Source organism: Leptosomus discolor, chromosome 5, assembly GCF_034619465.1.
Source record: "Leptosomus discolor isolate bLepDis1 chromosome 5, bLepDis1.hap2, whole genome shotgun sequence".
NCBI lineage: Eukaryota > Metazoa > Chordata > Aves > Leptosomiformes > Leptosomidae > Leptosomus > Leptosomus discolor.
Window position 1 is genome coordinate 45270494 of NC_141395.1, and position 26099 is coordinate 45296592.

Sequence of the window (26099 nt, forward strand, 5' to 3'; positions counted from 1 at the left end):
GCAATGGAAGAAAGTAGGGAAAGGAGCGTAAGACAGGGAGCTCCCATCTCAAACAAACAGGATCAAGAAAATATTTCAAAGTTACCATTACATTTACAAATCAAACACTCCTGCTTTTCAACTTTGAGTCCATGAATGTCTTCCTGCTGTCACCACTATAAATACTGGAAGTATTAACCATATTACCTTTATTATTTGTAGCTGAACCCCTTCGTCTGTTTGAGGGCCTTGAAAACAGCCACATATTGTCTCAATAATTCTATCAATTAATTTTTTGCCTGGCGCTGTACTGTCTGGAGCATTCCCTGTCAAGTGCCCATAAGCTATAAGTTTCTGGAAAGAAGAAAAAAACCCACAAAAATAAGAGCTTAAAAAATAAGTCAGGTTTTCGTCATAATAAAGAAATTCACTTCATAGCTCTAACTTGCACAGAATAATTAAAACAGTACATTTTACCCCAAGTCTCATAAAACATCAAGGATTTATTTTTTTTAAAAATGTCCTCCAGATTTATTCAATTTTCACTCAGCAACCGCAATACAAAGTTTGTCAGCAAGCTTAACATTAAGGCTTTTGTTCATCAGTTAACAATGTTTTAAAACAAACATGATTCTCAAAACTAACTCATATCACACAAGTCTTCGTATATAGTCAACACACAAATGTTTTTAATACCATATAAACCAGCTGCAGATGTTTTCTATCTAAGCTACTAGCTAGTCTTCTGGTTTTAACTATTATCCCTTTCTCTCTCTAGATCTTCAATACTTTGAAATGGAATTTACCACAAAATTAACAAAATCCTCTTCCAAACGCTTCAGACATAAGAGTATTTGTAAATCTCCACGGCCTGCCAACCTAAAAATACACAGAGTAGCAAGGCTTCACAGTGCAACAGCATGCCAGGCATGCATGTGCCCGTCAACGTAAATCTATCAACTGAGTTCACTGTTGGGCTACTAAGGAGAAGCGAATGGCTGAATTCCATGCTGTAGAATTTGTTCTGAAAACATTATAGGAGCCTCTGAATTTTGAGAGGCTAAATATCTCAAATTGTAATTATTTTACTGCAATTATAAATAGCATTAAATGAATTTAATAATGCTATACCTGCTGTGTTAGTTCAACACACATATACACATGAAAACAGGTAGTTGTACACTAACATAACAAAACTGATCCAAACTTGTAACTCTGGTAATGCATATATACACAAATAAACAAATACATGCACTACATTAACACATAAGACACACACTCACCTTTTGTGAGAAATATTCAATTTAGTTGTGTGTGCAACAAAGTAAAATAATAGAAAAACAATGACATTACTTGTAACATACAACTGTACTTCCCTTCCAAACTACCAGAATTTTATAGCTGACAGTTAAAGCTCATCTTCATACAGACCTGTAAACAATCTAGAGATGTGCTGACGATCCTGGGGCACTTTGACTGGCATGCCAGTTCAAATGGTAGGAAGTATTTGTCTGCTTCAATGAAGCTTGTCTTTGATTTCACAGGTGGAAGAGTGCTTGAACCAGGCTTTGCTTCTCCATGAGGGGGACTAAACAGAACAATTGCATTAGAATGCTGTAAGTGATCACACAGATAAGTTCTCACCACCGCAATGTTTATGAATGAAATAAAATATCAATAAAATTAACATTAGGAAAGAGTAACTTCTATGAAGTTAACACAACAGTAATATGGCCATATAAATATTCTTAACAGCTTTTATACTTCATCTGTCTCCTTTATGGACCAGGCAAATTGACCCATTTGCACACTAAGAGGATATTCAGTGGTCCCTGCTGGTTTGAAGGCATAAAGACTTGCTTCCTCTGCAAACAGGAAAAGATTCCCCTTGGTTGGTGAAGGCAGAAGGGAAGAAGGGAAATCTATTCAGTATCATTGCCACATTAAATGATAATTCTGAGAGAAGCCTGGTCTGTTACTACTACAACAGATAAAAATACAACTTGCCAAAAAATGAACTACTCAACTACTGTATTACGATACAAGTTTGGTTCAGTACTTTAGAGATAAAGTACATCTGTTTTGGAGATTAAATCATACCTCAACTTCAATCCTGAACATACTCAGGGGAAAAAAAACAACCAACCAAACAAAAAACCACCAAAAATAACCCCAAAACTTTGCCCTATCAGTGCTTCAGATGACACCACAGAACGTAAAAGTTCAGTGGTTAGCAATATATCTCACTTGGGCAAAATTTGAGAAAATTATTAGCTATTGAAGTCTTACTGCTTACAGTCCCTTTAGAAAGGGCATGCTCATTAATACTTAGCTAAAAAGGACAATTAAGAATGGGTCATTTTTCACTAGTTTGTGTGCATCAACGCAATCTGCCTTTCACTTCAAGCAAAAAGTTCGGATTTTTCATTTCACGGAATAGCTCATCGCCTTTACATAAACCATTCCTGACCTTTTTCATGCATAAATACGTACCTTTACATAAAAGGTAAACTACACTCTTTTACACAGACTTAGTAAGTGTCATAAAAAAAGAGCATAACTTCATATTCTGTAGTGAAGGATTACAAAATTCTTGCCATAATTCAAATAGAACTTTACAAAACAACTAATTTCAAATCCAGGCCTCATGCATCTGTCGCAAAGTAAATCAGATGCTTCAAGGAATGCAGATGGTAGAAAACACACATTTTTCATGTTGCTAAAGTAGAAGAATGAACTGCTAAGCATTTATTATAAATCCAAAGAATGAATGCATTCCCATGAAGAGCGCCTTAATGTAACCAATATGATAAATTATTAATTTCAGTTTTTCAAGGAGCAAGCTGGATTGTCCTTGAGAAGGTATTTGGTACTGCATTCAAACAGTCCTCCTTATTTAGGCTGCTTAAAAAAAGGCACCTAAATTTTAAGTATTAATAATGAGTAATTAGTACTAAGATTCTACTTTCTACTAAATAACTTTTATTTTGAAAGTTTAAGGATTTACCCCTACATATTTTTTTCCTGAAGAAGAGCAGAGGTTTGCTTTTCTGTTGGATGCATAACTTTATTTATTGCCCAATATTGTTTAGCTGGAAACAGAGCTGTTTTGGACAAAATCTAAATCAGATAAATTGCAGAGGAAGTACATGATTCTTCTACATTCTTAAGCCTCTCTGAAATTCCTGTAAAAGCTCTTCTCTGAGGAATGGAAGGGTGGTATCTGTTGCTCATGTCTTATGACAAGACTGTTCTTCGTCTGGTGATTATGTCTACTGAAATCATTAAAATTAGGTTAAAAGAACATTCCAGAAATAAAAACAGAATTTTCCAGAAACAAGGAGCAGGCCATGATGAGATTCTGAAAATTAAGAGCCCGTGCCACAACAAGCTACTGCAGAAGCCTGAAGCTTCTCTTAATTGAAAGCTATTTAAAAATGCCCATAATAATAAACATGGAAAATTATACTCCATTTGCCTCTGGAGAAATTAACTCAATAAGGTCATCACTCTGCTGATGATGGACGGGAAGGCGATAGCAGGGAGAGGGGACAAGAGAAACCCAAAAGGTCTTTTCTTCTTAATGTCAGTGAAGAAATTACTTCAGCTGTTTTTTCCCAGCAGATCGTGAGACCAGAAACTGTCCCCAACAAAACTTTCTTCCACCAAGAGATGTACTAAGCCTGAGGATTATGAAATATGCTGATATTCATGTATTAGCCACAGGCAAGATAACATGTGATATCGTAACTGTGAGACCAGTTTTCCTGAACAGGGACTGGAAAAATTTATAGAATTATCATTAGAAGTCCCTTGTTAGGATATTCAAATCTTAATTACAGAAAGAGGAAGCTGAAAATAATTGGATAAACTAAGAGGTTTCTCTGTTCTAAGGCCTAGAAAAATAGTATCTTCTACATCATCTAAAAAAATTGACTCTACAGTAAGAATAGGGCAAATCCATTCACAGTTTCCAAGGCCAGGAATGACTTCATAGCAGCAAAAGTCTACTGTGAAAATAAAGATGGTATTGAAGACATAAAAATCTATTCAGAAAATGTACATAGGCAGGTTAGACATACACACTATACTGAAAACACCCACCACTTCAGATATTAATGGGCCAGAATTTAAGTTTCCAAAGTTCAGAAATGGCTGAACCATACTTTTATAAATCATTATAATTCAGTGCTCTCATTAGTTTTAGCATGGTATTTAACTACAGGATCAGATACTACTTCTCCTTATGCAGTGCCCAGAACAAATATTCCTCACTGATACTTTAAGCATTTTTTTCTTTGCATGCTTCACAACGTGGATTTCTGCTTTACTCATACTACTTTAAGTAAGTAAAATCTATTCTAAAACCACATTATTACTTTCTGTCTGAGACTGTCTTGTGGTGCTTGGCGCAACATTTTCTGAACAGTACACAAATATTAAATTTATTTGTACAACCTTACTATGAGCTGATAGTATTGACTTTATTTTGACGGTTGAAACTGAAGCACAGTGACTCAGATGTATCCACTAATTTCTAAATGCCCAATCTGATAAGCTGCAAGACTAAATTTTTCAGCATACATTATATATTAAATTGTCCTTTACATCTTCTGGAAGTTCCCACTGGCTTCCTTTCCAGCTAGAAGTGCTTACATTTTTCAGCTCAAAACTTGTAGTTTTTGGCTCAAATACCCAGGAGATGAAGCAGAAATCATCAGCAGCGAATTTGGACAGCTGTGGTTTAAATGATTTGCCTAAACCAGAAATTCAGTTACAGGGCAGAACACAGGTCCTCAAGCAGCACTCATCAGCTTAAGCCATAATAACACTTTCATCATCAGTTTCACCCACTGAGCCGATGCTTTCAACAAGTGGTATAAACAGTCTTCACCACACAGGCCTGACTCACAGTTAGTAACATACATTGAATGAGGAAGAAGTTCCTGTGGAACACATAATTAAATACTAATAATGGATTCCACAGTTTCACAATACTTGAAAATTTACTTGTTGAAAGCAGAAGAGTACTGAATATCAATTTTGGCTTTTACCTTCACTTGTAGAGGAACTGCCTCCAAAAATCTACACCTGTTCTCTAACAAGGTCCTTTCCAGACACTGTTTTCAAATCACATTGGTTTTCTCTACCCATTCCCACTTCCTCACCCCAACCTCCTCCCCTTGCTCACTAACAGTTCAAGTCTCTTATTTGCATTCCAGGCTCTTCCTCCTCCTCTGAACTCACTTCAAGAACCTTTTAAGCTCATGCCCCTCCACCAACACTTTCTCTCTGTGCCACCCACAAAGACCTTTTGTAACCTTGATCCCCATTCCTACCCTCCCTGGCCAGACAGTGCCAAGCCTGCTCCCTCCAAGCCATGTTCCGCCTTTACTCCCAAGCCCTGTGCCTTGCACTGGAGCAGCCGGTTACAGAAGCAGCACTTTTAGCACATTTCCAGGTACCGCCAACCTTATAAAATACATTGAAAAGGCTTTTCAGAGAGGGCCCATACTCCCAAATGCAGAATAAGTATGGTACGCATTTTACAAAGTTAAAAGAACTCTCACTCAATACAACGAACTATCACATACCTTTGCTTTTCTGTTTCAGCCTTTATTTCCTCTGTAAAATGAAACAAAGGCATAGTTATGGACATAGTATCATAACCACGCACACAAAATTAAATAACTGAAAATGACTGGAAAGCAAAACTATTTAGGCAAACATTTGAAACCAGGATTACTTTAAAACAGAAAATACGTGTTTATAAGCAGTTTCATAAAAGCTTCTACTCTTCACCTGCATTGGTTGCAAACTGTATCAACATTACTTTACAAATCTATATTCGAAACTTAATACTTAAATTTGTACCCAGTCATGCCAGCTAAACACCACATCCCTAGAATGTTTCTGACAAGACATTGGCAAGCTCTTTTCACAGCTCATGTATATAGAAGTAACAAGGAAAATGCAAATATTATTAAAACTATTAATCTATCCATAAAGGCTATATTGCTTGTTCAATGCAGATTACACAGAAAAACAATAAAGAAACCACCACTGCCGATTCTTACATGAAACCTTGACAACTAACAATTATCTTTGGTTTTAAACAGTTTTAGACACCACAGTAATGACTATGGGGAGGAAAAAAAGTCTCTAGCACCTCAATTTCATACTACTTTAAAATGTATTAAAACAGAAGGGCTAATAGTTTAATGCTATTGACAAGACACTCTAAGTAACTTTTTACAACACATTCTAAAAGTAATTTTAAATTACTGAAATTAATTTCGGGAAACATCTTCCATTTCAAGAGTACTTCCATCTGTATTCTCTAGTTACTTAGCACATAACATATTTAGCACATTTAAATCATAGGAAATTCCATAAAGACTAGGATTTCCAATGCTTGAAATAAAATGTACAGGATCAAGTATGAATATACACAGGTTTTAAGAAATTATCTCAGGAAATTATTCTAACGTCAAGTCCTGCTCAAACATCCAAAACCACAATCAACTAAACCCAACGCTTTGTCTATGTCCTATCCTTCATTTACCATTTCACACAGTCACACTGATTCACATACATAACACAGGTTCCTAAGTTTGATTTTTATCACAGATCACCAGTATAAAATATGTTTACTTTCTCAACATCAAGAAAAGCAAACATAAGAAGTGCAAGTCAACCTAAAATCTAAGTCTCATATGACTGATGCTCCTGTTTACCCCCAGTAAAACCTAGAGGTTAGCAGGTCAGTGGTTCATCTGAGAAACAGCTAGTCCAAAAGTAGTTCAGATCTGTGTTACCCAAGACTAGACAAAAGCATGACAATCATTCCATATTCCAGATATTCAATATTCCTGAACTAGTATCAGCAACAAGCCTTAGAGTCAGCAATGTTTCAGGAAAGTGTGTGCCTTCCTACCAGGTTATGATGCTTGATCCATTTACTCACTTGAAGACAAACACCTGACTAACAGGAAAGAGAAAAAACTCTCTTCCTCCCTTCCAGCATCTTCACACCTTTCATTATTTTACCTCCCACCTTAGTGTTCACACCCAGGAACTCCTCCCTGAGATGCTCTGAAGTCTGTCCAACAAGCAACATTATCAACCCACAGATACAACTGCAGAATGGTTTCTGAATTTGGAGTTCCCAACTAAAGCAACAAAACTGAGCAGATTCTCTCCCAACACCCAACCATTCTGAACACAGAAGAAAACATAGTAGTCAACAGAAACCAGGTGAATCTTAATGCTCTGCTTGGATAGTAATCTAATTAATAATGGCAATGAAATATTAACAAACTTTTCCTTAAAATGACACAAGGTGTTAAGAGTAGTGTCATTAAAAAGGTGGGGGGCACAAAAGTAGAAATCATGTCTTACTGAACTTGAATTAATTTGAGTGACTAAAGAGAGTAACACTACCACTCCTTTAAACTTTTCTTTTTTGTATTAAGCTCTTGTATAAAATGATCAACACACAAATTCTATGATCTATAGATCTTCTATAGAAAACAAAAGTTCGAGAAACTTTCTTTTCTTAAAAGAGAGAAGTGGTAGAAGGAAAAAAAGCAATGAGAGGAAAAATAAAAACAGAAAGGCTGAGTCATTTAAAAAGGATAAATGAAATTAAAAAAAAAAAAAAAAGGCAACCTCACAAGAAATCAAGCGCTCTTCATCCTGTTCCAAAAACACCAGAATGTGAAGCTCTGCTTCATGTCCAATTCTGGTTGCCCTTTTGAGCTCACACCGCGCCTCTGGAACGCTAAACCCCTTAGACTAAGTGCTTGCCCATAGGGAAGTGGCAAATTACGGTGGAACTTGTTCATTTTCCAGAATAGAAGCAGTTATGATTATTGAATTAGTGTGAAAATTGGCTAAGGAAGTACAAGTAAGCCAGTTCTCAGCTCCCCACCCTCTCCCTTTCCCCATGAACAACAGTATTTTTCCAGTAAAAGACAGCACATGTCCGAAGCACAAATATTCTTCCAGCACTATTTAAGGCAGATATGACAGCAGGTGAGTGTTCAGGCATGCTAGTCAGCTTTCCAAGTTCCAAAACAGTGGCTAAACTGCATGCTTAACTAAATTTCTTCAGCTGAAAGCACTGCATGAACAAAGACAGACCCAGGCAAACAGACAAACCTAAAATAACATTCAGGAAAAAAAAAAGATCAGAAACAGCAGTTTCGGTTTGCACTAATTCATTTTATTCCTGAACTAAAAGAATGTCTCAAACCCAGCTAGCTGTCATCCTGGCACTACATCAGATTATCTCTGAATTTCTTCTCTGCCTTGTAAACTCTAACAGTACTTGCAAAGATTACCAAGGTAATAATAACAACAAAAAAAAAATCCTATCAGAGCTGCTTAGAGCCTTCATTGTGATGTTCTAATCAATTATCACTATTCTTTCTTAAAATACTACAAGAGACTGTCTTCAGAATAGGTCGCAACAATTCACATCAGAAAATAGACTTTTCTGTCATTGAAGGAAGTATACTGCAGTTACAAGGAAAGAGCTTATGCAAGTGTCAATCTAATTACACATTACTACCATTTCGAGCAGCACTGCATCAGCCTATTAATGTGAAAGTATGGACTTTATAACCTTTGTTAAATAAAAAGAAAGGTTCTCACAGTGGCCAACATAAATTATTTTAGGAGACTAAAACACTTTAAATGGCAAATAAACATATGAAATGATACCATTACTACAAATGAGGTAGCAGACTTAAACCCCTGAGAACAGAGAAAACCTATTTCCTTCACTGTCTGATTGCTCCCTCTGCTCTCCACACCAAAACACAAGTTAATCACAGTACACTTTCATGGTCATGTAACAACATCCAGTAGGAAGCATACAAAAATTCAAGAAGCATCATCAGCAGAAAAATATATTATCATAAAGGCAACTAACAATTCTCACACTGCATAAACAATCTCTTAAAGACAGATGAATCAAAACACTGACTGACATATTTTTTCAAATGAGAAAAAGTAATCCCAGCAAAACTAAAGATTGGCTAGAGAAGGGAAATGAAACCAGGCTTGAAAACATTGGCTGCTTTCTTGTTTTGCTCTTCCCCTTTCCAAGACACACACCCAAAACCACAAAGGAGAGGATCCAAGAGCTGAAAAGCTTATCATCTCAGCATCACCACTCAAGGAAGAGTAAGAGAAGACATAAGATGCTGGAAGAGGGCAAGAAGACTGGAGAAATGGACTACAGCTTCCAGAGTCTTTCTCTGCATTATCTGGGATGTAAACATAGAATTACTATGGAAAATAGCTCAAATTATTTTGTGGCATTGAAAGGATGATGTATCCTAAAATGGAACTAACTGGAATACAAACAATATTTAGCAAATACAGCAGGAATAACAAAGTCAGTCCCTCCCGAACTCTAACTTTCATACACAGCTCTAGAGAATTAATGGAATTATATGTGGCTTTTCTACACAGAAGCTAGAGCTGATCAAAGAGATGCGTTATTTTATAGATTTATAATGGCATGCATCAACTGTTTCACAAAATACGTAATGAGTCATGTACATGGTTCCAATATAATTTTCCATTTCATCTATGCTTGTACAGACCACCATCATTTCAAATAAATCTCTGAAAAGGTCTAAGACCTTTTACACAGGTGTACTGAGTTTCGCTGGGATAGAGTTTATTTCCTTCGTAGTAGCTTGTAGGGCACTGTGTTCTGGATTTGTGCTAGAAACAGTGTGGATAACAGAGGGACGTTTCAGCTACAGCTGAACAGTGCTCACTCAGCATCAAGGCCTTTTCTGCTCCTCACCCCACTTCACTAGCGAGCAGGCTGGGGGTGTACAAAGAGTTGGGAGGGGACACAGCTGGGACAGCTGACCCCAACTGACCAAAGGAATATTCCAGACCGTATGACGTCATGCGCAGCATATAAAGCTGGGAGCAGGGTGGGGAGAGGGGACTTTACCTGCCATTGCTTGAGGACTGGCTGGGCATCAGTCACCTGGTTATAAGCTGTTGCTCTTTTTGCATCACTTGTGTTTCCTGGTTTTGTTTTCCTTTGTTCTTGCCTCCCTCCCCTGTCATGCCTTCCCCTCCCCCCCCTTATTAAACTGTCTTTATCTCAACACAAAGTTTTTGCACTTTTACCCTTTCAATTCTCTCCCCAATACCAGCCACTGAGTGGCTGTGTGTGGCTTAGCTGCTGGCCAGAGGTAAACCACCACAATAGGTATCTGTAATTCCATTCTCCCCTCTCCAACTTTAATTCACCATTTCAGCATATCATTTGAACACTTTTCCTTACACTCTTTAGACTGCTCGCAGTTTCTACAACAAAAAAAAAAAACCAAACTAGTTTCTGGTTTTCTTTTTCTCTCTTTAACACTTAACAACCAGCTTATCTCATTTGCAACTATAAATTTAACAACTCACTCTATAATGACAAACCCTAAGCACCAATGTCAAAATTGGCCAAGTAGGTCAAGCAGGTGTTGCAGACAATACTGTCTTAAGTGGTCTATAATGCTGATCAAACTCCAACTTAGAATTAATTCACCGTTTGCCCAACTAATCCGATTCAAAGGAAGATTTAAACCTTAACTACACTGAAGGGTGTCTTTAATTCCCATTTGAAATTTGTTTATGACTGGATTATTCCCTTGGTTCCAACATCCCCCTACATCTGAAACAGACCCTCTCCTCTAGGTTATCTTTAGGTAATATTTCCTTCTGCTTACCTAAATATGCCAGAACATCACATAAAGAATAAATATTCTATGGTTATACTTTGGCAGAAGTCAAGGATAATGTTCTGATCAAGTAAGGGACAAGTAAATGTTTATCTTTAGGAATGGTACACAGTATCAGCTCAACATCGAGTTCTACATTAGATTACAGGGAAACGAACTGTTACAGAACTTGTTATTGGGAAGTGAAACTACTTACCATAAAATGCAAAAATACTTTAAAAGTTCATTACAACATACGATGTTCAGAAAACCCCATACCCTTAAGAGCATTTAATACATATTTCACATTATATTTTTCCATTTTTGCATCAGAACTGTATTCAAAACCAAGAGCATATTACATTCCCACAACACTGTATCCCAAAAAAATCATGTGGCCTGCCAGAGAAGCACATGCATGAGTCTCAATTCTACACGGACCTGCACATCTAAAGACTAATATTCAGTGTAAACATCAGAATTAAAGTTTATTTACCTAACTGAAAGTAAACCCATTAGAACAGAAAATATACTGCATTTTCACTTGAAAAAAACAATTTCCTCATAAAAATGACATCTAAAAGGTATATATGCCTGTTCCACTGCCCACTGGGGGAGAGGCAGAAGGAGCTATTCTTCCATCTACTACTGAAAAAAAAATTTCCCACTCTTCTTAATGCCAAAAATGTACACAGATGACAAAATCATAACAATAATACAACTGAAAAAAAAAAGGAGGGGTCTTAAAAATAGCTTGAATCCAAGATTAGTAAGCAGAGGCATTGTAAAGCATTGTAACCGTCCTGTGTAATCATAAGGTAGAAGCAGCCAGAGCAGCACAGGCTGCAATACTCCAAGGAAAACAAGTCAATGTTCGGAGCTGACATTACTTATACCATATAAGACTACTGTGAGAAGGAAGCAACTTGAATTCAGTTCTTTGAAGTCAAAGCAAGTGGATAAGATCCAAGGAACATACAGTGAAGAGGAACTTAAAGTGTACCAGTATCTATATGAAAAAAAGTGAAATCCTATTAGAACATTAAAGGCTTTGCTGGAATTGACTTCCTTCCATCTAAGTATTCTAGTGACTGTCTCCAACATCACACAGAATATTGTGGCAACCAAGGGATTAAAAAAACCCAAATTTTTCATCATTAACAATGCTGAACCTGTCCTTCTCTGTGTCAAGGTATACAGAGACCCTCAAAGACCTAGCAGGCTAAAGGTACTTGTCAATTTAAAACTGTACAATAAATTTAGCTAGATAGTAAGTAATATAAACCTAGAAATTCAATATTTACTTGAAGAGAACTTTAATTAACTATATTCCCAACTATGTAACAAGATTATTACATATATGGCGACAGTTTAATTAAAAGAAAAAATTACTAAGTTTGAACTCACAGTAGTAAAGCCATATAAACATGAGGAATAAAAAACATCCCACAATCTCTCCCTTAAAGAGATAAAATTCCAAGCAGATTACACTGAGTAAGTTTTCCCCCCAAAAGGGGTTCTTAGCATGTATTTCTAAATAAATATCCCAGACTTGTTTCTTTTCTTGATATCTGCTATCCATCAGCTTCAAGCAGCATCAAAAAGTCTCTCGTCTATTCAGCTAAAGTAAGGAAGTATTAACACCCAGAATTCAGTAAGACTTCAGAAAAAAACTAAAATAACTAGGTCTAAGGAGCTCAAACAGTAGAACTGGAGAAACACATAGGCATTTGCAACTCAAGGTCCAGTGCATTCAGACAACGATAATCCAGAGATGAACTCTGTCACTACATCTAATAAAAACCAGCAAGTTTATATAAAAATACACGGTGCAAATTTGGCACTTGCTCTTACCTAAACATTGTTCCTAACATCTAAACCCCTTACATGTCTTCTGAAAAGCTGAGGATTTGCTAAAAGACAGCGTCAAAGCACACACACTGCATAGGAATTTTTTCAAGGCTTCCAGCTGACCACTCTTCTTGCTGTCACAGAGCCTCTACCTCACTAGTTCTACACTCTGAACTACTCCAGTTTCAGTAACTGTTCTCTTATGCTGAAGCTGTATGGAGAACAGTAACTAGCAAACTCAGATTATGGTATTTTCCTCTCCCATCTCTTTTTCAACTGTAGCTGTGTAATTAACTTTCAGTAATTTTTAATACATCTATCTTCAATGTTAATCCGTATCAGTGTATGTAAATAGCAAACAGACAAAAAATGAAAGCTTTATAAAAAGCCTCACTGGGATCTCAAATTATCATAGAATAATTAAACCATTTAGTACAATACTATTATTCCCCTAGATTATCAAATCAGGTTGGCTTGCCTGAAACTGGTAATAGTGTATGCAAATTCACTATAGGAAGATAGTACTGAAATTATCTGTATTTTCAGTAGCATGCAGAACAAACCACTCACTATGAATTCGAATGGAATATCATAGCACTGTATCTTCCTGTAAATCCTAGAAACAGCTCTCTCCATCATACCTTCTAGGATGCACAGAGATCTCTCCTCCCTTCCCTAAAATCCTTCTGGAACACAGTGACCACAAGATGGACAAAAAAAAATCCTATTTGTGGGAGTTCCAGAAGAGACTGACAGCAGCAATGGGCCTTTAGGAGTACTGTTTTTGTTTTACTTCAGGAAGCTAACCTAAAGAGAAATGAGATTGGAAGTACAGATGCAAGCACAAGCACATAGAGCATCAAAGTGCATGCTTCATCTGTGTACATTCTCCCCATTGTAGAACACCATGGGCATTTCCTTCCCCTCAAAGTTCCTGAGCCCACACTTTAGCATAGACCCTCAGCTACAGTTTATTTACACATCTGTTCTTATGACTGCTGTTTGCTGGGGCCAATTAATCTTTTGTTCTACTTAGTTCCCTCTGTCTGCAACATTACAGCTCACACAGCTATGGCACACGGATGGAAGAGCAAAGCTCCATGCAGATTTACGAAAGTCACTGCTATGGTCTCCATCTTGCATTTAATAGCTAATAATTCCTATACAAACAAAACAACCTTAAGAGTATATCTGAACACTTCCACTAGCTTTTCATTCCATTGTATCACGCTGCCACAAATTCATGTTTATGAGTATTGGAGGAGTAACTAAGGAAGCACAGATTAAACACACTATTTAAGAATCAGCATTCCAAACAAACAGCAGCTATATTTTGAGTCTGACAACTCTTGACGAAATTTTGTGTAGATTCTCCTTGTTGCACTCTACAAAATCCTGAAACCTTCTAATCAACCGAAATACTAAGTCATATCTCATTAGCTTAGAAAAAACGCAAAAAGTAACCTTTGAAGTGTATATAGCAGTATTTATGTGCACACAGACACAAAGTAAAAACCAAGAGCCACGAATACAAACTTTGTACAGGTGAGGTGCTTCAATTTACAGATGACACTAAATCCTCTGAAGAAAGTGCTAATATAAGAAAGGAACATTTTCTGTTGTTACTTCCTGTGCCATATTTTCTGATATGTTAAAGGTTTGCAGCAAATCCTATTGAAGTACTTCTCTATTTTTATATCCGCAACTCAAAAGACAGTATGTCTGATGGTCCTTATTGGACTTTTTATCTGTGAAGCAATCTCCACACTTGATCTTATTTTTCTTTTCAGACAGTCATTCATACAGAGCTACAGCTTCTCCCCACCCCTGCTCACAATATAGTTATCATTCAGGAATATGAAACTCTGGTGTAAATTCAGAAACTTGAATGCACAACCTGTCTCTACTCAGCCAACCTTACTACCTGCTCCTTCAGCTCATTAGGTATGACATTTTCAAACAGAGAACCACTGGCAAATCTACTCAAAAGAAGAAACTACTCTAGTGGCCTCATTCTGCTTGCAATTAATTAAGCAGCATTCAATTCAATGGGCTTTTATGACTAGATTTTCTGTAATAATCTTTCTAATTGCTAAACCAAATCAAGACTACTGTCAAGTTGCTTCACTGACAAGTTGGGAAGAAGAGGAGGGGTCACACATACAGGTCACACATTGCCAAGAATAACTGAATTGTAGTCATTATTAGTAGCAGTTATATTCTAACATGTAGCTGAAAAGCTCATTTTCTGCAGCAGTAAATCCCTCTGCTTCCCCTCAATACTATATGGGTCTCCATTCTTTACTAAATCTACAGCAAATTCCCACCAGTATCCAAACTTGTGTCTTCAGCCCTTAAAGAAATTTCTTATACTTAGATCAAAATCAAAGAATAAACTTTTTATTTACATCTTTAAAACACAGTTACAAGAAGAGGACAGCCATGTACATTTATTTTGATCAAGCAGGGCATACCTTTCAAATACCTTGTTCCAGTCTTTTTTGATACCTCCTCCCACAGAACTGCCCATTGCTGTGGATGCCTGCAGGTGCACTGGAATAATTGCACTGCAAAACCATATGACGTTTACCCACTATGTTTCATCAGCATCAGTACTTTTTGTAATGAAGTTTTGCAAGGACAAGAATGCTTCTTTATCAGGTAAGGGGGGGAAGCCTGCAGCTGTATATTCCTCTTCAGAGTCAAAATGAGTATAGCATTTTCTGACCCTTCTTTCTCATGTCCTATGTTAGAATTCTGGCGAGTTGTGCAAATCCTGATTCTAGAGGCTAGAACCCCAGCATATAAACACAGCAATAGCTATCCAAATAAAGAGGCAGCTAGCAAAACATTTTGAAAACATCATAAACTAACTTCACTCAGGTATTTTTATTACTTTTTTGTACTTTTTGCTGCTTAAAGAAAGTAAGTAGTGTATATATCCTATGCAGACAGATGAGTCAACTACTACTCGGAACAAAGAAAGACTAGTCAGCAAGAAGAATGTAGAATACTGTTCAATGTGTTAAACAGCACAAACCTTTTTGCTACGCACATCCCTTTCCTCCTGACTGCATCCTCTATCTATATTATGCCAGTGCACACCTGCTATAAAACTGCATAGGGACCCTCACCTCAGTTGAAAGTAGCAAAGTAACACTGGATTAAGGAAGTAAATGTTGATGGTTTTAACCTCAATTTCAAAATATTTAAAAAAAAAATATGGACCAGTTCCTTCATCTGGTTTTACCATGTGGCTTACAGCAGGACAGGGAAGAAAACAAAATGGCTTAGCCAGTATTACTGATAATGGGGTGTTAATTATAATAGACTGGAATCACAGAAAGAACAGAAAATTAAATTCAACACGGAAACATGAAAATTTGTGTAAAGGGAGGTAATTTTATTTCTTTGCTAAAGAATATGAGAGCCAAAACACTGCAGAGAAACAACCAGATTAAGACAGACCTCCTAGAAGAGTCTGATCAAAGGATATACTACAATTATTTTTGTCAGAATAACTGTAATTTACAGAAAAAGCAACTTTACCAACCGAGTGCAATGGTATACAGAATACAGATCAGTATACAAAAAGGTTCTTACCAACAGTCTCTCATGAAAATACCAACATGCTGGACTAAGAAAAGCACTGCAAGTCTTTGGAGACACAAAAAAAAAAAAAAAAAAAAAAGAAGCAGTAGCTTCTCTGCCTAAGTGATTTTTCCAATATTCATGCCAAGAATTGAAGAATTGTAACTGCCATCTAAGCAACCCATAACTAGGTGAAAGAAACTAATTACCAACTATAAATTCCATAAAATTGGGATTATAATCGCATAAGGGAGACTATATTTACATTCCTAGCTGGGTGGTATTACAGTTCTGCAGAGGTTCATACTGTTTGGGGGTGAACTGTGAGGTGACAAAGTTGACAAAAGAAAATATTTAAGAGTGAAAACAATCTGTTAAAAAGTCCACATGGATTGCAGGAAGTTAAGCCTTGAAGGATGATAGAATGTAATGGTTTGAAATAGTATGTAACTCCTCCGGTTTCTTTAGAAATGGTTGGTGCAAGATAACCTGATTTCCCTGCTCCCCCCCTCCCCATTTACCTGATTCAACTGACGGATACATTACTTTCTCAGCATATTCACCAAAGAGAAAACAGAGTGAAAAATCAGGACAGAAACAGAAATTGTTAATAGACTGTACTGAGAAGAGACTCAATACATCCAGCCCTCCTCTCTATCAATTTTGTCAAATATTCACTAGTTCATTTGAACGAATATTTGCTTCAGCCAGCAGAACTGGAGCTTGTATTGCATGTAAGAGCAAGACTGCAGACACTCTCTGAGCGTGATTGGTTTACACTTCCTCAAAGCCACAAGGAAACCAGTAGCTCTGTTTAAAATCGTGAAACCTGTTTGCCTAGTTCTAGAGACAATGAATCACCAATAACTCTTCATTTGTCACAGCAGCTTGATATGTTGCCCTCTGAAATTTAGAGAAGTCAAAAGCAGCCTCAGTTCTACTGCTTCAGCCCTTAAGAAACTAACTTCAATCTAGGTCTTTATATTTTTCCCTTTGAGCACTGAACATGACAGAGCTATTTTGGATTCATAGCAGAAAACAGAAATTTAAGACTATATATCTCTCAAAATATATTTTTTTTTATTATACATATATGTAAGCGCACACATACAGAGTGTCTCCATATATAATGTGATGTTTACTCCCTAGATCTAGTCTATAACTTGAAGAGGAAGTTTTAATCCAGCAGAACACAGGAAACACCACAAGCATTTAACTAATAGTTTGAATCAGACAACAGATCATGACTGAAACTGCAGTCAGAATACGTTTCTAGCCTCTACCACTGTTTCAGACAACCCGATAAACCTTTCACAAAAAGTACTCATATCTACTCAAACATAACATGGATTCTTCTTTTTTATTTTGAGAAGTTAAAATTGAAACTCAGGAATACAGGTGAATATAAGAATTGATTATGTATGATATTTCTGGTGAAAACTATCAGATATGAAAGAAGTGTAGCATCATTCCTTACAAAAAAGGCAAGCCTGTGGTAATGCACATTGTGCCTTGTCATGTCAAGCTGGGCTTCCCCCACCCCCACCTTAACTAACCTTTAGGTTAGCTTCCTTCATTTTTAAAATCAGAAACTCAAGCACATCCCTCATACTCTGCTTGGAAAAGTGTGAGTTTCTGCCAAAACACAAAGATGACAGAGGCAGAAATAATTTTTGCAGACAAAAAATTACATTTGAAATAGGGAAAGCATTTTCAACCAAATAATTTCCATCTGTCTGAAAAATCGTATCTGAGATTAACTATATCCAGAACAAAATCCCGCAATTTGTAACTCATCTGAATGGACACAACAAGCTTCTCTCTGAAGATCATCTTTAAGTCTAACATTTAAGTTCAAAGCAGACAAACATGAGCAGCCCATCCCAAAAAAACCACAAACACCCGATAGGAAGAAATTATATCACCCCTCTGCAATATAACTGCTGGATTATTCCTTTATATCCATCCCTCTAAGGGAGAAATTTCTGCAGAATCTGATATGCTGCTGCCTATTTATTACCTTTGGCAGCGAACATGCCACCCAGAGAAGTGGTGCTCCAGTGGAATGACTCACACTACTACTCGACAGGGCTCTCAACCTCATTGAGGCCCTGCTTTCAAAAGGTGATCTCCATAGGCCCCCTTCAGGCTAGACTTCTCTGAGTTGACTCCATACATTTCCAAAAGATTTCTGTTACTCAAGAACATCTCCTCAGTACTCACTTGCAGTCAAACAACGTGATAAATAAAAGGCTTAACAGAAACAAGTCTCTTATGTACCTGAGTAACTTGAAACTTAATTGACATCTTTAATTGTTTGCACTGACAACTGAAAAATCATCCCAAACATTCAACAGAACCTACATCTGGAAACACAAAACATCACATTCAAGGTAGGGTTCGATTTGACATTAAGATGTGTCAACTTGCATGTTTTCATGCATGCTGCCTTGTATGTGCAAGTTGTCAACAGCTGAGGAAGCTGTGCAGCAGTCCAGGCATGCTTCAGGACTTGTCCAAGCATTCTCCAAAGCCAGCAGAAAGATGAGCAATACAATCAGTGGAACATGAGAGATTTGATGTATATGAAACCCCTAACCTTAGGCATTTTACTCTTTGAGTTTATGCTCCCATGACAGAATCAACAACCTAGAACAGAAGAACAAGTGGCATATAGCATGAATTTAAGTGACAAAGACAGTTTCTCAATTTTTCCTCAGCACTAACAGTCTAGTATTTTAACAACAGTATTTCAGTTGTAAATAATAAAGCGCTGTACTTACATAAATTATGACAGACTCAAACAAAGAAAAAATACTACTACATTTTTCACCCGTGCACTTAGCTTATTTATGAATCAAATTAAGGCCTAACCAAATATAAGCTGGAAAATCAAGCTGCAGCACATTTTGCAGCAGTTCTGCTCTCCTTGTGTTATACAAGCATTCTGTTCTTCCTACTTCAGATACAACACAGCTTTTTACACCTACATGCGAAGCACAATTCCAGAATTAGTGTATCTTCAGGTCATGATGCCATTCCCAGAAAACTGGTATTTACATTGTAATTTCATGTCATAAGACAAGATTCAGTAGCTCTAGTCCATTTAGGTAAGAAAACAAATTTCTTTTTCCTTTGTAGTTAAACATGCATTTTAACACATAAATTTAAAAAAAAAAGAAACCCAAAGATAATTTAGCATAAACATTTTTGAACTTTCGCACTACCCAGCTCAAAAGCTATTTCCCCACAGACTGGAGACATAAGGGAACTAAATGGAAATAAATTTCAAGCAAGAGGCATGAAGGCAACTAATCAAGCTTGACAGACAACAAAGGTCTCATGAAATACATAAGCAGATCACTGTCCAAAGATGCAAACAAAAACAGAGCATCCCTATCCCAGATATTTAAATAAGTTCATGTAAAATTTGAGAACTAGGGAACAAACCCAAAAAATCAAACCTAAAACCAGACTGAACTGGACAAAAAGATCCAAGAATGACAATTTTTTCTTAAACCCTTGATATCTACCCTATATTTTGCTTCCATGAGTGGCCAACAGCATATGCTTAAGCAAATGCAGATTATAAAAGCAGGTCATGAATGCTCCAATAGTCCCCTCCTACCATCATCTACCCATCTGTGGCTTATACTCTTCCTGCACAAAGACTGTGTCTTCAGGTTTGGCAACGCTTGCTCAACTTTCATTTAATCACTGTTTAAACTGTTCACACTTTGGGGATCAATGTAATCACAAGCTGCAGGAAAGAATATTTTTTTGCTTTAAATAAGCTGAGTTCCTTCCAGGATCTCCAGATCTGCATTACAAGCAACTACAATCAATTATTCTCCCTTCATGTCTATGCCACTTACAGTCTCATAAACCTCCTTTACCATCTGCTTGATCTCTTCTGGAAGATACTCCATACTTAGTCATCATTGTTGACTTCCAGTGCACCTGTTCTGAAGTCCACCACCTCTTTGGGAGGCAGCAGCGAGCAGAACTACACAGGACATACACTGCTTTATAAAGATAACATGTAACAGTTTCCTTTTTTTTCCCCCCTCTATCGTTTTCCTATTTGTCTTTTTGACAAAGGATGCAGTATTTTCATGGAATCATTCACAGCAACTCCAAATTTTCCCCCTCCCAAGCCCATGTTTGTGCATACACAGTTTAGATCTGTTTCATCCTCCACCTCTGCCTTCCCACCGTATGGATTAGCTTGCATTTATCAACACTTAACTTCTGCCACTGTATTAACAAGTGGTTCAGTATAACACAACCGATGGCTTTTTAACAGGTTGTTTTCACCCTTAAATATTTTCTTTTGTCAACCTTTGTTAACTCACAATTCACCCCAAAACAGTACGAACCTCTACAGAACCATAATACCACTAAGCTGGGAAAACAGAATGTTTACCCCTTGACAAGTCAGTACCTGCAGGAACCTTGGGTGAGCAACCTGGTTGAGGTTTACTGTAAAATTGGATTACCATGCATTCATCCACACATTCATTGACACTGCCTGACAGATTTGCGATGGTACATTTCCCCTCTGCAAAGTCTGTACCCATTCTTCCTCACCACAGCACACGCATCCATTCTGTTCTCAGCCAGCTTCATTCTTTGCTACTGTTCAGACTTGCCAGTCTAAAGTTTTCAAGACTTCTCCATCCCTTATATCCTTGATACATCTTTTCTTTATTAAAAAAAAACCACCAAAAAACCCACCAAAAAAAACCCAAAACAAACAAAAAACACCCCAAACAAAATGCTAGTCACATTTAGTATGTGCCATTCCTCTGTTTGCAATCTATGAAATTTTAATATTACATACTTTACTAAACAGTTCAGTAATTTCAGATTCCTAAACCTAACAACTTTAATATGAACTATGTTTTAAACTTCCAACTGGGAATTTTTTTCTGACTCATTCCTTGTAATCCCACTATAGGAAACTTCCTCAGCTTCCATATAAAATAAGGCAAATATTGACATCTTGGACCCTTCAATATGTTTATATTCCCAAAATGCTTCTGTGATATACAGTCACAGAATACTAGGTTGGAAAGGACATCAAAGATCAACTGGTCCAATCTTTCCCAGCAAAATCACAGTCTAGACAAGATGGCCCAGCACCCTGTCCAGCTGAATCTTAAAAGCATCACAGAATGTTAGGGGTTGGAAGGCACCTCAAAAGATCATCTAGTCCAACTCCCCTGCCAGAGCAGGACCACCTACAGTAGGTCATACAGGAATGTGTCCAGGCGGGTTTTGAATGTCTCCAGAGAAGGAGACTCCACAACCTCTGGGCAGCCTGTTCCAGTGCTCTGTCACCCTCACGGTGAAAAAGTTTTTCCTTATGTTAAGGTGGAACCTCCTATGCTCCAGCTTGCACCTGTTGCCCCTTGTCCTGTCATTGTACCACACTGAGAAGAGCCTGGCTTCATCCTCCTGACACTTGCCTTTTATATATTTGGGACTCCACCACCTCCCTGGGGAGATTACTCCAATGGCTGATTGTTCTCATTGTGAAAAATTCTCTTTCTGTCTAGTTGGAATCTCCCCAGGAGTAACCTGTACCCATCACCCCTTTTCTTTTCCATGAGACTCCTTGTAAAAAGGCAGTCTCCATCTTCTTTGTAGCCACCCTGTAAATATTGGAATATGCTGATAAGGTCTCCCCTAATCCTTATTTCCTCAAGGCTGAAAAAAACCCAGTTACCTCACGCTTTCCTCATATTGCAGGCTTCCCAGTCCTTTGACCATCTTTGTGGCCCTTCTCTGCACCTTCTCCAGCTTGTCCACACCTTTACAATCTAGAAGCCATACAGATATGGGTATATTTTCTTCTCTGCTATTTGTTCACATCAACCTTATCTTTTCGCAAGCTTTTATCGATAGCTGGTGTACAATATTAAGCGTTAAAAAAAACACATGACAAGGACCAGGTTGCTCTAAGCATTTTCCTCCTTTGAAAGTGTCCTCAATCCTTTATTACTCTTTTTGAAATAAAAAAACTCCACGTGCTTTAATGAGTCTTTTTCATGCCTACTACAAAGCTGAATTTGAGCACATTCTAGATTATGTTCATGCACGTTAACGATGAGAACGCTCACTATTACAGACCACCTCTTCAGTTGCTACATCTTAAAACAATTCGTGGGTACTGGTCAAGAAGGACTCAAGAGATCGTAGAATCACTAGGTTAGAAGAGACCTCTAAGATCATCAAGTCCAACCATTGACCTACCACCACCATGTCCACTAAACCATGTCCATGTGTCACATCTACACATTTTTTTAACACCTCCAGGGATGGTGACTCCACCACTTCCCTGGGCAGCCTGTTCCAAAGATTGACAACCCTTTCATTGAAGAAATTCTTCCTAATGTCCAATCTAAACCTCCTCTGGCACAACTTGAGGCCATTTCCTCTTGTCCTATCGCTTGTTACTTGGGAGAAGAGACCGACACCCACCTCACTACAACCTCCTTTCAGGTAGCTGTAGAGAGCAATAAGGTCTCCCCCCAGCCTCCTCTTCTCCAAAATAAACAGCCCCAGTTCCCTTGCCGCTCCTCATAAGACCTGTTCTCCAGGCCCTTCACCAGCTTCGTTGCCCTTATCTGGGCACACTCCAGCACCTCAATGTCCTTCTTGTAGTGAGGGGCCCAAAACTGGACACAGTATTAAAGACCATCTAGTTCCAACCCCCCTGCCACGGGCAGGGACACTTTCCATTAGACCACGCTGCTCCAAGCCCCATCCAGCCTGGCCGTCAACGCTCCCAGGGAGGGGGCAGCCACAGCTTCTCTGGGCAACCTGCGTTAGTGTGTCATCACTCTCACAGTAAAGAACTTCTTCCTAACAGCTAATCTAAATGGATCCCCTTTCAGTTTGAAACCATTACCCCCATCCTGTCACTACACTCCCTGATCCACCTTCCCTGTAGGCCCCCTTTAAGTACTGGAAGGACGCTAGAAGGTCTCCCTGGAGCCTTCTTTTCTCCAGGCTGAACAACCCCAACTCTCTCAGCCTGTCCTCATAGGGGATGTGCTCCAGCCCCCAATCATCTTTGTGGCCTCCTCTAGACCCGCTCCAACAGGTCCATGTCTTTTTTTACAGTGGGGGTCCCAGAGCTCGATGCAGCACTGCAGGTGGGGTGTCACCAGAGTGGAGGAGAAGGGGAGAATCAACTTCCTCAATGTGCTGGCCATGCTTCTTTTGATGCAGCCCAAGATGCAATTGCTTTCTGGGCTGCAAGTGCACATTGCTGGCTCATAATCAGTTTTTCACCCACCAGCACACCCAAGTCCCTCTCTGCAGGGCTGTTCTTGATCCACTGGCCTGGATTGTGATGGCACAGCCTGTATCTGTGCTTGGGACTGGCCCAAGCCAGGTGCAGGACCCTGCACTTGGCCTTCCTGAACTTATGGAGGTTTGCACGGGCCCACCTCTCCAGCCTGTCCAGGTCCCTCTGGATGGCCTCCTGTCCCTCCAGTGAGTCGACCGCACCACAGAGCTTGGTGTCATCAGTAAACTTGCTGAGGGTGCACTCAGTCCCACTGTCCACGTCAGTGACAAAGACGTTAAACAGCACTGGTCCCAATACTAACCCCTGAGGAACGCCACTTGTCACTGGCCTCCACTCGGATATTGAGCTGTTGACCTTGACTCTTTGAGAGCGACCATCCATGCAATTCTTTATCCACGGAGTGGTCCATCCATCAAACCCATGTCTCTCCAGTTCAGAGGCAAGGATGTCATGCAGGACAGCATTAAATGCTTTGCACAACTCCAGGAAGATGACATCAGTTGTTCTTCCCTTATTCACCAATGCTGTAACCCCGCAGAAGGCCACCAAATTTGTCAGACACAATTTGCCCTTAGGGGGGCCATGCTGTCTGTCACCAATCACCTCCTTATTTTCCATGTGCCCTAGCACAGTTTCCGGGAGGATCCATTCCACAATCTTGCTGGGCACAGAGGTGAGTGACTGGCCTATAGTCCCCTGGGTCTTCCTTTTTTCCCTTTTTGAAAACAGGGGTTATGTTTCCGCTTTTCCAGTTCAGCAGGAACTTCACCAGACTGCCATGATTTCTCACATATGCTAAATGGTGGTTTAGCCACTTCATTCACTAGTTCCCTCAGGACCTACAAATACATCTTTTCAGGACCCATGGACTTGTGCACCTTCAGGTTCCTTAGATGGTCTTGAACCTCATCTTCTCCTATAGTGGGCGGTTCTTCATTTTCACAGTCCCTGCCTTTGCCTTCTGCAACTCAGGTGGTATGGCTGGAGCACTTGCCCATTGAAGATTGAGGCAAAAAAGTGACTGAGTACCTCAGCCTTCTCCATATCCTCGGTAACCAGGTCTCCCATTTCCTACTGGAGAGGGCCCACATTTTCCCTAGTCTTCCTTTTATCACCGACATTTTTCTTGTTGCCTTTGACATCCCTGATGAGATTTAATTCTATCAGGGCTTTGGCATTTCTAACTTGATCCCTGGCTGCTCGGACAGTTTCTCTGTTATCCTCTCAGGCTACCTGTCCTTGCTTCCACCCTCTGTAGGCTTTCTTTTTGTGTTTCAGTTTGTCCAGGAGCTCCTTGTTCATCCACATAGGTCTCCTAGCATTTCTGCCTGACTTCCTCTTTGTTGGGATGCATCACTTCTGAGCTTCATACCTATGTAATTAATGCTACAGAAGTAAGATTTTTCCACAGATTATCCCTCCTCATTCCTGGCCTGTTAAGACAGCATCCTCATCTTAAAACCACTGACATTTCAGCTGACCATTTTTAAAGACTTCTGGCATTCATATATAAGCAAGCATTTGTTTTTGACATAGTTACCTATCAATGAAATCATTTCTTAAGACTTCTCTTTAATTTTCTTCTATGTTCTACTTGCTCATTTGCTTGGCTGGTAACAACTGAAGACTGAAATAAAAGTTTTACTAATGCTTTGTATTTATTCTGCCAAGGACAGGCTGCTGCCGCAGAACAAGACCATGATTATGTTTCTCAGTCTTGTTTCTGGATCATTTGGCAGCACGAACAAAAGCTACACATCCACTTTTTTGTGGGTTTGGTTTTTTTTTGTTTGGTTTGGTTTTTGTTTTTTTGTGGGTTTATTTTTTGTTTGTTTTGTTTGTTTGTCTGTTTGTTTTTTCTTTTTACACACAGCCCCCTTCCTCAGTAATACTTTGTCATGTAACGCAAACCTTCAAACATTCTTATTTATTCTTAAAAGTTTTTTTTTCAGCAGTAAGCATACATACATAGCAATGATGACACACCCTTATTGCATATTTTTAGAGTACAACCAGCTACTACAAACTACTATTACATACATGGAAGTTACTCAAGGTAAGAAAAGCAATTAGACCTCTGCTGTCCCCTCCATGAACACAAGCATACAATACATTAAATGAGTATAACACACATACAGAACAGACTCATGTAATAAAACAAAACCTGGCATATAATGATTATTATTCTAAGCCAGGCATGTGAGCACATTTATCTCAAAGTAGGTGTTTATTTTGACAGCTAGAATTAATTTTTTTTTCCCCAAATAAAATCCAGAGTTAAAACTGATGGAACTATCTATGTAGTAACCCTTCCCACATCGTGCAAAAAGGGAACCTTCATGGTTTTTTATTATCATCCTGATAACAGGGGCAATCATTGCTATAAAATTTTCAATGTTTATGAGAAGGCTTCATATACCTTTCTGTCAAGCAATCAGTACTGAAAATTGTCAAAATCTAGACACAACCAAATACAATAAGCTCTTGTGCAGTGTGAAGTTCGAAGAACAGCTAGAATCAAATTAAAAGATCCCTTTGTAATACGGTAAAAATCTACATTTTTAACCTCCGCCCTTGCTGTAGATATCTGACTGCAATTATTTTTTGTCCTT

At 38.4% G+C, this 26099-nt stretch overlaps 1 protein-coding gene across 5 annotated transcripts in view; it reads right to left on the reverse strand.

Moving 5' to 3' along the window:
• Positions 1-26099, reverse strand: part of ARFGEF1 (ARF guanine nucleotide exchange factor 1) — a 95063-nt gene that overhangs the window by 55606 nt on the left and 13358 nt on the right. For all 5 annotated transcript variants that reach the window (XM_086465452.1, XM_086465450.1, XM_086465451.1 and 2 more), the window contains exons 2-4: positions 5574-5604; positions 1411-1567; positions 187-333 (exon numbers count right to left, since the gene is read on the reverse strand). In XM_086465452.1, coding sequence (XP_086321578.1) covers positions 187-333; positions 1411-1567; positions 5574-5604 — 335 coding nt within the window. The remainder of the gene's footprint in view (positions 1-186; positions 334-1410; positions 1568-5573; positions 5605-26099) is intronic.